Source organism: Neopsephotus bourkii, unplaced genomic scaffold, assembly GCF_033783945.1.
Source record: "Neopsephotus bourkii isolate Nb327-2 ecotype Australia unplaced genomic scaffold, CSIRO-AGI_Nbou_v1 NB_1783, whole genome shotgun sequence".
NCBI lineage: Eukaryota > Metazoa > Chordata > Aves > Psittaciformes > Psittacidae > Neopsephotus > Neopsephotus bourkii.
In genome coordinates this window covers 160,632-173,352 of record NW_026902257.1, presented here as the reverse complement: position 1 = coordinate 173,352, position 12,721 = coordinate 160,632, and the positions used below count along the sequence as shown (strand labels likewise).

General features: G+C 40.9%; 1 protein-coding gene across 3 annotated transcripts in view; it reads right to left on the bottom strand.

The window, feature by feature from the left end:
• RASGEF1A (RasGEF domain family member 1A) overlaps positions 1–12,721 on the bottom strand; it is a 172,237-nt gene that overhangs the window by 17,904 nt on the left and 141,612 nt on the right. For 2 of the 3 annotated variants that reach the window (XM_061380021.1, XM_061380023.1), the window contains one exon: positions 6,136–6,315. In XM_061380021.1, the coding sequence (XP_061236005.1) occupies positions 6,136–6,315 (180 nt within the window). Of the gene's footprint in view, positions 1–6,135; positions 6,316–8,965; positions 9,124–12,721 lie in introns of those variants that run through there. The other variant, XM_061380022.1, reaches the window with a different exon arrangement.

The window sequence follows — 12,721 nt, the reverse complement described above, 5'->3', positions numbered from 1 at the left end:
TTGAATGCCACAATTTGTATTGCTTTGTTTCTTTAAGAGTGATTGTTTTTCACTGAGCTGCAGAAAACTGCTTCATGTGTCTTCCAAACCACAGCTGTAATTTCTTCATCTATGAGGCTTTTTTCTTTCTTTTTTCCCACAATCACTGACACAAGCTTTAGCTTAGATTGTGGCCATATGACAGTAATTAATTTTTAAGCTTAACTTTACTTATTTGGGGCCTGTTTCAGAGTCTTTTGAGCATGAACACTGCTAATAAATGCCAATAATTATTATTTCTTATTAGAAATATCCTCTCCATTTGTATCTTAAAAGCTGTAATGCATTGCATTCTGAATCATCCTCTGGACAGTTTTGTTGAAGTGACAATGCCTTCATGCCCTACTCTTGCTACAGTGTTTGAAATTGGACTTCTGTATTTGAATGCAATTGCTGAGTAATGACTGTAGTATCTCATAAGCACTTCAGTTTTTCCTTTAGGCTTTTTGACAAAATTTGGAGTTGTAAGAATTGTAGGGGATCTCTTTGACAATGAATTTCAATTAACCTTTGTTATGTTTGCAGTGTGTACTGTTAGTTTGCACTGTGTTTTTAGAAATGTGATTTGGCAGGCCGCAACCACGTATGCATATAAATAGTGAATGTGCATGTATACAACCTTGGACTGGGCAAGTAAATTGAGACAGCTAAAAGCTATGACCAGTTGTCTAAAAAATGGTATCTCTACTATTAGCTACTGAATTGTGCTGCTTGCAGTCTCTGTAGTTAAACAATCATAGTATCTTAAGGACACCAAGATTGTTATGGGGTTTATTTCTAATCACAATAAAATGTGTTATTAATGAAAAATGTTTCTACCTCTTTAGTACTCAGTGTGCCCTAGAATATAAATTTAGCATTAAAATCCTTCAAATATCAGAAGGGGGAAAAGGACATGTTCTTTTTAACAAAATAAATAACTGAAAGTCACATAAATAACTAAAAGTCACAGTGTTCTGGGACTGAGTGAGCAGCATAATAGATTGGTTGTGTATCTATTAAACATCCAACTCTGTCCTGAGCTTGTGGAAGAAGGTAATGAAAGAACACTGGAGTGTGACACAGCAAAGGCATTTAAAAATGCTCATTCTGATTTGAAAATCTGATTACACTGGGGTTTATGTATTAAATTAGGAGTAGCATTCATTCTCTACAATGAAAACTGGTGTTAGTCCATAGTCTTTGTCTTTTCTTTTGTTTATGAGTAGAGAAACTGAGGAGAAGGGTTAACTGGATGAACAGTTTGGGTCAGGTACATGAGTAGTGCTTCTGCTTACAGAAAATGGACAGCTGGGGCCATCTAACAATCAGGCTCTTAGTGACTTTGAGCAGGTGGCAAGGGTAGTGACAGGACACTGACAGAATGGCCACCCTTCTTGATGGCATGGTTGCTAACATCCTGTACAAGGGTATATTCTGAAAATTTGAGCAACTGGGCTTCTCTTTGGTATTTTGTTCATGTGTCTCTGCAGGATTTCAGAGTTTATTTTTACATTTCAATGACAAAAAAATTGCAGTTCATTAATTTTAGTAAGAAATTCAGTGTAGCTCCTACACCTGCATCTGGAAACAGTTGATGACATTGTATCAGCTTTAGAGAAGCTTTACAAACATCTACGGTAGTGTATGTGGTGTGTTATGGGCATAAAATTAGGCTGAAGAACTAACCTGAATCATAGGAGGGGACTTGGTTGTATTATCAGACAATGCATTAGATCTTTAATTCTTATGTATATGAGAATGATCCCTAAACTGATAAACTTCCTAATCAGAATAAAGCAACAGAAAGAATAGTATTGGGCTGTGAGATTTTTCTTTTGGGTAGGGTGAGATTGGAGTGTTTTTGTTTGGTTTTGTGTGTTAAACTATACCTGGTTATCCTCTGTTGGTTTCTGCAGCCAGCTTCCATGTTTATTTCTCTTGGTGTTGTCCCTGAACTTAAAATTGTGAGTCTAGGCTATCGGGGAAAAGAATACAGCTGTTGGGTGCGTCAACTGTCACTGGCTTGTGTGAAAATTTGTTCTGGAAACATGAAGCAGCCCTCATTTATACTGTCTTTTGCATTTGAGAGATAGGGAATTAAAAAAACCCAACAAAACAGACTTTGATACTTTCATCCCTTCCCCACATTCTTGTTTTGGGAATTTAGAAGCCTTTTTGAAAGATGCCTGTGTGTATAAGTAGCAGGGAACCACAACTTAAGCCACACTGCTCTTCCAGTGACCTTTGCTCTGATAAGCTGGAACACATTATTTTAAGGAAAGATATAATTTTGCTTCTCATACTAATTCTAGTGTTGGTCTCCTTGGTGGAAGTTTATGTGGTGTGGGACAGTTTTTATCTCAGGGTGACGCTGAGAAAGGCCCACTCAGAGTATCATTTCCCTATTGTTATACTGCAAGAAAAGTATGACCCAGATGACCTGAAATTTTATTTGGTTTTGATAATGTTTCATATGGTCTTCAAAGAAGTGCCAAACTGGCAAGCTGCAGGAAGATCATATATATATGGCAACAAAAGTGCATCCCTTCCATTTTAGGCTTGCTGATGTCTCTCTGTAGTCTGTAATAACTGTACTGGACCCATGTAATGCTTTTTCCAGACAACACTGGACTATTAGGTTTCAGAAACAAATTATTATTGCTTCTGCAACCCATCTGCTGTATTTTTAATCAATTTTTTAAGTCACTTAACTGGAACTAGGTTCAGTACTTTGGAAAACAAAATTGTTCCATTGTGGTCAATCTAGATATGCTGGTTTACAATATATTGGTATCTAATTGGGGGTGTGTGTGTGATACTTTTATTGCTTACGCTGTCATAGACAAGGAGTAACTGCAATTAAGAATCAAATTAAAAATTATAGGTCTGACAGCAGTATTGACGTCTATCTCCTTGTCTCTCTGCTAATAAGCATTCCCCATCTAATAAAGAAAATTCAGTCTGAACTAAGCCATACATTTCAGCTTAGTGGTAGGTCTCGGGGGTTAGGAACACAGTTGTTTTGGATAGGAAATATTTCCTACTAATATCACATATATTACCTAGATCAAGGACTTCTGTGATTTGTTGCGCCTTTACTACTATACACATGTATGCTAAAGGTTTTAGCAGTGTAAAAATCTACCCTCTGTCATAGGCAGGTCCTTAATCATGAAGACGATGGTTCGGAGAAGGAAATTTAGCTATGAAGCTAGCTAGTTCGACAAAGAATTATTAAAAATACTTCTATAAGCTATGAGATTGGAAGTTAAGCTTTATTTAGCCTACAAAAGTGACAGGTATTTGGGAAGAGAAGGAAAAAAATAATCCTTTTTGTACTTGGAACAACATAAACTGACACAAAAGGGCTTGTACTTTACAAGAGAATAAGAAGCCAGATTCCTTTAGTGCCTGAAGTTGTTGCTAAGAGATGAGCTGAATTATATTTAAAAAAAGAGAGAGAGTGCAAATGCAGAAGGCTAAAGAAGGAATTGTTACTCTGTGCCTGAAGAATGCACTGATGTCTTCATGTCTTCTTGAGGAGGAGGGGAAAAGAAAGAAAAATGTTTTCTTTGTGCACTCTCTGCTCATTCTGGAACTTCGTGTTTGTGAAATATTTTCTTGAAACACTTTTTTTTTTGCTTGGGCACAAGGGTTGCAGACTGGTACATTCCATTCCTAACCTCCCGAACTCCTTCGTCTCATGAGTATACATTTTTCAATGTGCTGAACAAGTCCCTGTAGACAAACAAGCCTCCAAAGAGCAGGACATAAATGTTGGCCCTTATCTTTCCCATCCCCCCTTTGCCTGTCTCGTGTTCTGCCAACATGGCAAATACATTCTTGTTTTGCCTCTGTAACCAGCAGAGAAAGATACTCTGTATTTGCTTTCTCCCCCACCCCCTTCTTTTTCCTGTCTGGAAGGTTCCTGTGATCTTTAGCTGCACGTCCACACAGGCGAGAATGCCTTCTAAGCCTTGTGCTCAGATGTACTAATCCTAAAATTTGGATAAGTACTGCAACTTACAGATATGTCACGCTGAAACTAAAGTAATCTCTGCTACTGTGTACCAATAGCTTCTCTTGGTGTGAATTAATTGATGGTGCCTTGCTGCCTTTCTTGGCATATGTAGCCAGAGACATATGAGACTGAGAGGTGCATGTACCTTTCTCTTGAGTACAGGAGTATTGGCTACTCTTCTGACAGTGTATCAGCTTAAATGGCTATCACTCTATAACCCTCATATAAATTGTTATATGCTCTGTTTATATAAAATAAGCTTTGTTCAAAGGGAGTTGAACAAAATAAGTTTTGTTCAAAGCTTATTTATCTACTAATTTTATAATTAATCCTTTCGGCTAAATTGGGTGATCTGATTTAACTAAAAGAACGTGTCCTGCTGTAAAGGAGATGGATTTCCTTTAATGTTTTTTTCTATTTTTCCCTGGAGTTCCCTTAATTGCTTCTGTTGTATCTCTGTCAGCTGTCAGCTTGCTGTCTATTTAAATTGCAGCCTCTGGGGGTGGGGTCCATGAGTGCTTGGTTTGCAGCGTTCCCTTGCATGGGGTGTGGGATAGCACCATGGAAACCAGTAGCCTTCCAAAATACATTGTAGACCCCTTAAGTAATGCTCACCTTCTGGAACCATTTTCAGAGTAGTTGTGTTATAAATAGATCTTATATTACAAGTGACAATAAGGAATGTGTATTAGCAGCTACTTAAAAATATTGGCTGTACTCCAGAAACCAAGCAGCAAGTAACTGTATTCTAGGAGCACATAAAAAATGGGAATGGACTCCTTGGAAGACTTAACTACAGCTGCCCAGTGGTACACCATACTAGCTCTACTTGTTGCTTTCTTCTGTGCATTTATTCTACAGTTTGTATCTGGGGGCAGGGAGCTGACACTTAATGTCTAACAATGGTTATCCCTCTGGGTCTTACAAAGGAATTAGTACTAAGCATCTGTCAAAGGTAGTGAAATTGTATCTTAGCCATATTTAAATGAAAGGTTTAGGGTTACTTTTGAACTGGAATATTAAAATCTCCTGGGTTTGCTTATTTTAATCTTCTACTGATGACAGCTGGCAATTTGCCTGCTTATACCCAATGAACACTCATATGTGGAGTCTCTTTATGAAGATGAGTGGCCCACACATGGGAGCTTGGAGGGATTTTGTTGTGACTGATGTGAAACCACAGTAAAAAGTTCTCCACTAACTGGACTGAGAAACATACAAGGTATAGCATGGCTCACTATGACAAGTGTTAAGTCCAGCATACATATTAATAGTGATTTCAATTTCCTAACTCTTGTTAGTCTTTACAAAGAGATGGGATTTTTCTGCCATAGCTATCACTTTCTCAGAGCTCAAATGGAATACAGGCTATATAACCTCTTTGATCTTTGGCAACGTGTTTAAATATGCCTTGTACCCATTGGTGAGAGATGTTAGTTTTAACTGATCAGGTGCTCTCTTAATAATATCCTAGGTTCAGAATCTTACCACATGCCCTGGAGTTATAAATGGTATTTACTTCAGGGGACTGCACTAAGGATGTTTAATCAGTTGCCAAATCATTTTCAGGCTTAGAAACATACATACATAATAGTATCGGCCCGTTAAAAAGGCTTGAGAAAGAAAGCATTTTAATTAATTTTTTTTTTCTTTACCTGATGGCCTAAGAGATGCATAGAAATAAAAAAAACAAAACCCCAAACAAGCAACCGAACAACAAAACTTAAGCTGATTTCAGGTCTGCTTTACTAGGTAGGAGCTGGTTAGCAGTTACTCTTGGCTGCATTAGAGCTAAAGCAGCTTAGAGAGATTGAAAATTTTGTGGCTAATGCTGCTTTTAATTGGTTCTTAAGGCACCCATTTGGCTTCAACACAGCTTTATCTTTCTAACAAGTGTTTTCATTTAAAAACAGAGAGCATCCCCATTGAGCAACATCTTTAGTGAACGAATATTGCAAGTAAAATAAATCCATATTTAGCCTACACCTTAATCTTGAATCAGATGGAAGTAGAATTTCTTTATACTAACTGATGCAGATACTAATGCAGGAAAACCATAGGAAGAAAAAGAATCCCCTTCAATGGCTACTTACATCTGGATAATAGTCCATGGTGGGCACCAGGTGCTCTATCAAGGCCTCCAGTGATCCAGAAACAAGGTTCCCATCCTGATAAACAGGGTCCACACACCTCTCCCCCATATCTGGCTGCACTTGCCCACTACAACTGGAACCAAGCATGCTGGAAAATATTGGTGTCTGGGGCATAGTTTCCTGCAGAAGCAGCAAAAATCAAACCAACAAGAAAGAAGGTTAAGCTTTCCTTCAGGATGTCTTATGTGTAGGTTTTAAACAGCCATACATTAAACACAATTACATATTTGACTGAATGCAGTCTGGGCATTTGAGCTAAATTCTGAATCCAAGCAGCCACACATCTGTAAGTTGGCGTTGGGGTTTGAAATGCATTTGAAACAATGTCACTAAGGCTGTAGATGCAGAAGCTGTTAAGAGTTTTCTTCACTGTACATGATTCCTCCTTTCTCCCTAGTTTTCCCCTAGATTTTTTATGCTGTAGAACTGGACAGGGATGAAAATGCAATATGCTTTTTGAATTCCAGAGATACTGAAGCAGAGCCTTAGTGAACAAATAAACAAAACATACTGTGCCTTAATGTCCCTCTTTTTACTTTTTTGAAGTCAGATTTTTGGCCAAAATACTTGACTTGTGGTGATAAAACCTTCGACCCCTTCTGTAGCTAGATGTAATCCAGGCGTCAACAGAGATGCATCATCAACTGTGCATAGATATCACTGAAAACATGGGGGGCCATACTGTCTAAGCAAAATTGCCCTTTTTTTTTGGGTGCATAAAACCATGAACTGGGTGGAACTGAATTCTATGGCATATACTGTAACATACAACTCTAATAACAGTCTCTTTGGAGATTTTTGCTTAGGAAACAAACCTGCTGTTGCAATAAAAAGACCACAGGAAGGTTTGGGGTTTCCACCTCCCTCCCCTTTTCCACAGGCTGTATCAGTATACAGTAGTTACCAACTGTGAGTAAACTGTGGGGGTTTTTTTTGTTTGTTTGTTTTAAATTGGTTACAGCTTAAACATATGCAGAAGGATAAACAAAACATCCTGCTACTGTATGTAAAGGTTGAAAATACAGGCATATTAGCAAACAGCACAGTATCAAAACAGTTCCCCCTGGCTGCTGAAATAGTTAAGACTGTTTAGAAGGTAAAGTGAAAAGAAGGCAGCGTTAACTCTTTAGCTGCTGTCTCACCATCTGTGCAACATTGTCACACTCTGAAAAACACTTAGGTAGATAAAATGGTTAGGCTGTTACCAGTACCTTTAAACTGACAGCTGTATCTAAGTGCACTTGTCTCTTAGCATATGTCCTCTTGTTAGCTATTTTCCAAAAACTAGTTTAAGAACTGAAACCCTTCAATTCTATTTATTATTTTTAGGTAGCACTTGCAACAATTGCAGAGCAAAACTGTACTTGGTGTTCTTTCAAAGGCACATTCTTTCTCTCAAACTCCCCAGAGTGATCATTCATATTTACAGCCTCTGATACAAAACATTTTTCTGCTTTTAAGCTCAGATGGTAAATATGCTAGGTGCATTGATAAGGAAAGGGAAAAAAAATCCTCACAGAACAGTATTAACAATACTTGTTCATCAAGGTGACAGATTTGCATTTAAGTAGAACTGCTTTGTGACTTAAATCAGAAGACCTTTATGTATTCATATGTGGTACAAATACAAGGAAAGTGTAATTCCCTGTAAGTTAAAATATAGCAGCTGTTTAATAGTGACCAGCGGACTACCCTGAGGAGTTCAGTTGCAGAATTCAGGACCTAGAGTTAAATAAAACAGAAAATGCATAATCTAATGGCATACCAAATGGAATGAAAAATGATGATTCTGTTCAAACAGGCATTAAAGTTATTCAGTATTTCACAGATCAATCAGTTAGACCTAAGCTTTGCAGTACACTGCAATCTGAGAAATCACTGGAGCATATGATGAAGTAGCCAGCTTTGCTATGCATACTATGTGACTCGCCAGTAATGTGTATTTTTTCCCTTTTAAGGTCCATAGCAGTAGAGCTGAAAGCTACTTCTCAGGCTGGATAGGCTGTGATGAGCATTTCTGGCTTATAACATGAAGTTGCACAGGGTTTTAAGGTTAGCTAGTCACCAACTAAGCACCGGCTGAAAAGATGCTTTAGGAGAAACGTATCCCGGTTTTGCCATCAAGTGCTTTAAACTCCTTTAACATGTCCATTGTTGCATCAGTTTTGGTTTTCAAGACCCTCTTCGGGAGCAGTCTGTAATGACCATCGCGGAGTGACGAGGGCCGGGAGCCGAGCTGCCACCGGCACCCGTTACCTGCAGTGCCAACCCCAGTCTCCCCAGGCCAGCCCCCGGACCCGCTCCGCCAGCTCCCCCGGCTCTGAGCGAGAGGCAGCCCCGCGGAGAGGGCAGGTAACGCCTCCGCGGAGCCGCAGCACCCTCAGCCCCTGCAATCCGCACGCTTCTCCGAAACTCCCTGTGCTCTCCGCGAACACGAGCCCCAGGCTCCCCGGGGTGGGAGGCGGCAGCCGGCGCGCTCGGGTAGCACCTGCGTTCCGCTGCACCCTCCCGGTAGCAGTGAGCCGTCCGCCTCTGGCCGCCCCGCAGCACCCCGCTCAGCCGCTGCTGGCCTCAGGAGACGCTGGCGGGCGCAGGCTCCAGCTGCAGAGTGCGGTGCACTGGCTCCGCCGCAGCGAAGTTCTGCGGCAAACCCAGCCCGTCCCTCTGCCCGTTAAGGGGCTCTCCCTCTCGGAGCCACCGAGCCCCGCGGTGCCCGCACATGGCAGGTGAGGATCGCCACGGCAGCGACCGGCGGATCCGACTGGCTTACCCTCATTTTCCTGGGCGACGTGTACATGCGCGGGGACAGGGGCGGCAGCGCCAGCGGCACCGCGGCTGACAGCTCTACCCGCCCGCAGCGGAGCTGCCGCCCACCCCGGCCCCGCTCCCGCCGCCCGTGACGTCAGCGCCCAGCGCCGCGCCCGGTTGGCTGAGTGCGAGCGTGGCCGGTTCAAACGGAGCCGAATCAACGGTGCGTGGGCGAGGGGTGGAACTGGGGGGTTGAGCGCTGTGAGCTGCAAGGGATTGTCACCCCGTTTCTCTGCACCGCGCTCACTGCCTCGAACGTACTTCTGGGTTTATGGAAACATCTGGTGTTTCTGCGTTTGATTTTGTTTCCTGTTTGGTTCCCCCCCCAAACCCGAAAAGCGTTCCCCAGGCACCGCGTTGGTCTCCGAAAGCTCCTCACCTGCGTTCCCCTTGCCATCTTCCCATCTTGTCAACCCATCCCTGCCGCGCACGGCGAAGCGCAGCATGGAGGTGGCAGCCAGCCAGCCCGGCTCTCAGCGAGGCCACGCTCCTCACGCGGCGTGGCCTTGTGCAGGGCGGTGCGGGAGACGTGGTCCAACAGAGTTGGGACGCCGTGCTTTCCCGCTGTTAAGCTGTTTATGCGGGCACGCGTGGCAGCACCCGCCGTAATTGCTGCAGCACTGAAGGGATGCTGCCCAACCCTCCCTGCTAATTATTGTTTATATTCTTCTTTCTGCCAGAGTTGTTTCTCCTTCCAAATTGCCCAGGCCAATCATCTGATAGCTCAGGGCTGGTCATAAACTGCAGGGCTGGCGCTGAACCAACTCCTGTTGTTGCACACACAGGCTTGAGTGCATATCTAGAGCCTGATCTCCCTTGGAAACACTTGGTGGGTACATCCAGCCATCTTGCAATCTCCCTCCCCTCTAACCCTATAACCAGCTGACGATTACCATCTTTGCAGGCCTCCCCTCCACAAATGTACTTTTGCCATCCTGTTTCTCATTTTACTTGAATAGGGATGTTTTCATGTTTGCCCCATTGTCTCCAAGCATTCATTAATTTTTTAGTATTTATTATTGCACTTATTTATCTAATGGCTCTGTTTGAATATGTAGCAGAAGGCTTCACTGGTTTCCATGGTGATTAATGTGGGAAAAGCCTTTTTGGAAGTAAGCATGCCAGTATGGGTATGTGGGCATGGCAAGTCAATCTTGGAACATGCACATACGCAAGAGTACAAGAAATATATTCACATTTGCTCACCATTTGAGGACAAGCACTGTCATCCATCCTAAATATGCATTAGTTTTAAAAAGATCATCTTTACTGCTTGCATACTAAATTCCTTCTGGTTTCTAAGCCTTAACAGATCTAATAGAGGGTTTATTTTCCTTTTTCTTAAGTGAGATTTTTCTCTTGCCAAACAACTTAAAAAGTCAGTCCTTTTCCTCCCTGTCGAGTCTGCTTTGCTGTTAGTCTCACTCCTGTATCTTAGCTATATTCCTTTAGAGCATGCAGGTGTTGCAGCAGATTTGGTACCTGTTCACTCTGCTCAGATTTCCTCAGTTTTAGCATGCTGCCTGCTTTGGACACCCGAGGAAGTATCCCAGGTGGTATGAGCTTTGAATCCAGTGGTCTGATGCCTCAGTAACACATGAGGATGTGTGCAACTCTAGAGGAGGTCAAGGGACAAATTTTGTGCAGTCATATTCAAATGTCTTTGAGATCTTTATAAAAAGGTTATTGAAAGTAGGAGGTTGGAATTCATAGGCTAACACTGTATAATAAACATTTCTTTCTGATGGCTGTGAATACCTTCTAATAACTCATTTAATATTTACACATAAGAATAACCCCAGAAAACCTACAAATAAGTATGCATGAAAAGCATATATCAGATCTCATTCTGTTTCTGTGCTAATCCGTTTTCCTGCCTTACTCAAACATTTGCTGAGACTTGTAGAAGCATACCTCCATTAATCTTAGCAAAACGTATGTATTTAATTGAGCTCTAGTCATGGATACAATCTGCTGTAAACAAAAAAACCCACTTTTTTATTTGCTTGGGATTTTGTTGGTTTTGTTTGGTTTTGTTTTTGATATTAGAAAGAGATCTGTCACTGCAATTAAGAAATGTAGGAATTTAGGAATGTTCTAATTAAGAAAAACTATACTATCTAGGTATGCTCTCTCTTCTCAAAAAGTCATGTATCTGTGCTCTGGTGTATAGGCAAAGTCCTGTAATACCACTGCACAGCAAGCACCATGAAGAGCACCTAAGGCTTCTATTAAGGTTTGGAATAGCTGACAGACAGTACTTCTTCTCCAGGGTACAGATTGCAAAGGAGCTGATTCCTGCCATAGTTGGATAAAATCCAAAGTAATATACGTAGAGACAAATGGCCAAGACTTATCCTGTTCTCTGCAGTTCCTTATGTTGTGCTTATTGGCACTATATCAAAGTGTTTTTCCATACTCCTCCATTCTGCAGTCTAGCAGGTTCTGGGTTGGGTTTTTTTTTTTTCCGTATGTATACGTAAAGGGGTGTGTATATGTGTGTATATTTCTTGTTTATATACATACCTACATTTATGTGAGGGGGAGGTACTGTTTTGTGCAGTCTTGCAATGTTGTTGCAAAGGTAATTTTTATAAAACAGGGAAGCCGAAGGCCTAAATTGAGCTGGTATAGCATGTAACAGATGAATCATGTTATCCTTTTATTCCCATTTTTCTTTCTGTAAAGTGTGAATGATGACCCTTAGCTATCTATATTCTGAATGTTGAAATCTGTTGATACAGAAACTCTGTAAGGTTTAATTGTTTTTGTAGTTATGCAAGCTCTGTTCCTTAACAAATCTTTTGCATTTTGGAAATGTTTTCATTAGGTATTGCCTCATGTTACTGGTGGGTGGAACCTAGAGCAAGTTTAATCAGCAGATCCTGTACTTGTTCTGTAGCTTGCTTTTGAGGCAACACTGCTGTGGTTCAATCCAGCTAGTCAGAAGAGTGTCTTGCTGCAGAGTGAGTCAGCAGCAGCCATACCATGACTGTCTTAACCTTGAATGTTGCTTCAGCCTCTCAAATACTGGCTACCATTGGAATAACATGTTTTACTATCTTATAATTAATGAACTGGATTGACATTTGCAATATTTGGGTTCCATTCCTGTTGAGCTAGATACAAATTACTTAAACCCAGCGTGCCTTGGTATTCATCTGTGAGATGTTGATAAGGATATTTTCACACTGTTGTGCTTAATTTATATATTTTTTACATCCAGAGAATATTTGCTTTATTATTTCTAAATACAATTTCCTAGTACAGTTACATCTCCTATTAAGTGGAAAGTTGCTGGTCAAAACCTTGGTAAAATTAAGGAATATTAGCAAAGAAAACTGGGTGAAAGTAAGGGAGAAATTGATTTGAGAGTGAAGATTATAAAGATAGGTGTGAGAAATAGGGAAGAAGAATGTTGATGTTTTTTTCCACTGGTCTTAGAAAACAGCATTTTGGAAATGATGCTTTCAAATGTACCTGTGTGCATATTTAAAATGCAACCATACTTACGAAAAGTAAGTAATTACAAATGTTATTAATGCTGATCTGAGGCTGTAACCTCAAGTATAAAGGGACTCTCCTAGAAATTCTTCCTTTGCAGCTTTCACTGTCAAGCTATTCAAATCTGTTGTTGGTTACCTTCCACACAGATCTAGTTATTATTAACATTTAGCTTCATCTAACAGTATGTCAACATGATTTAAAGCACAGGCAT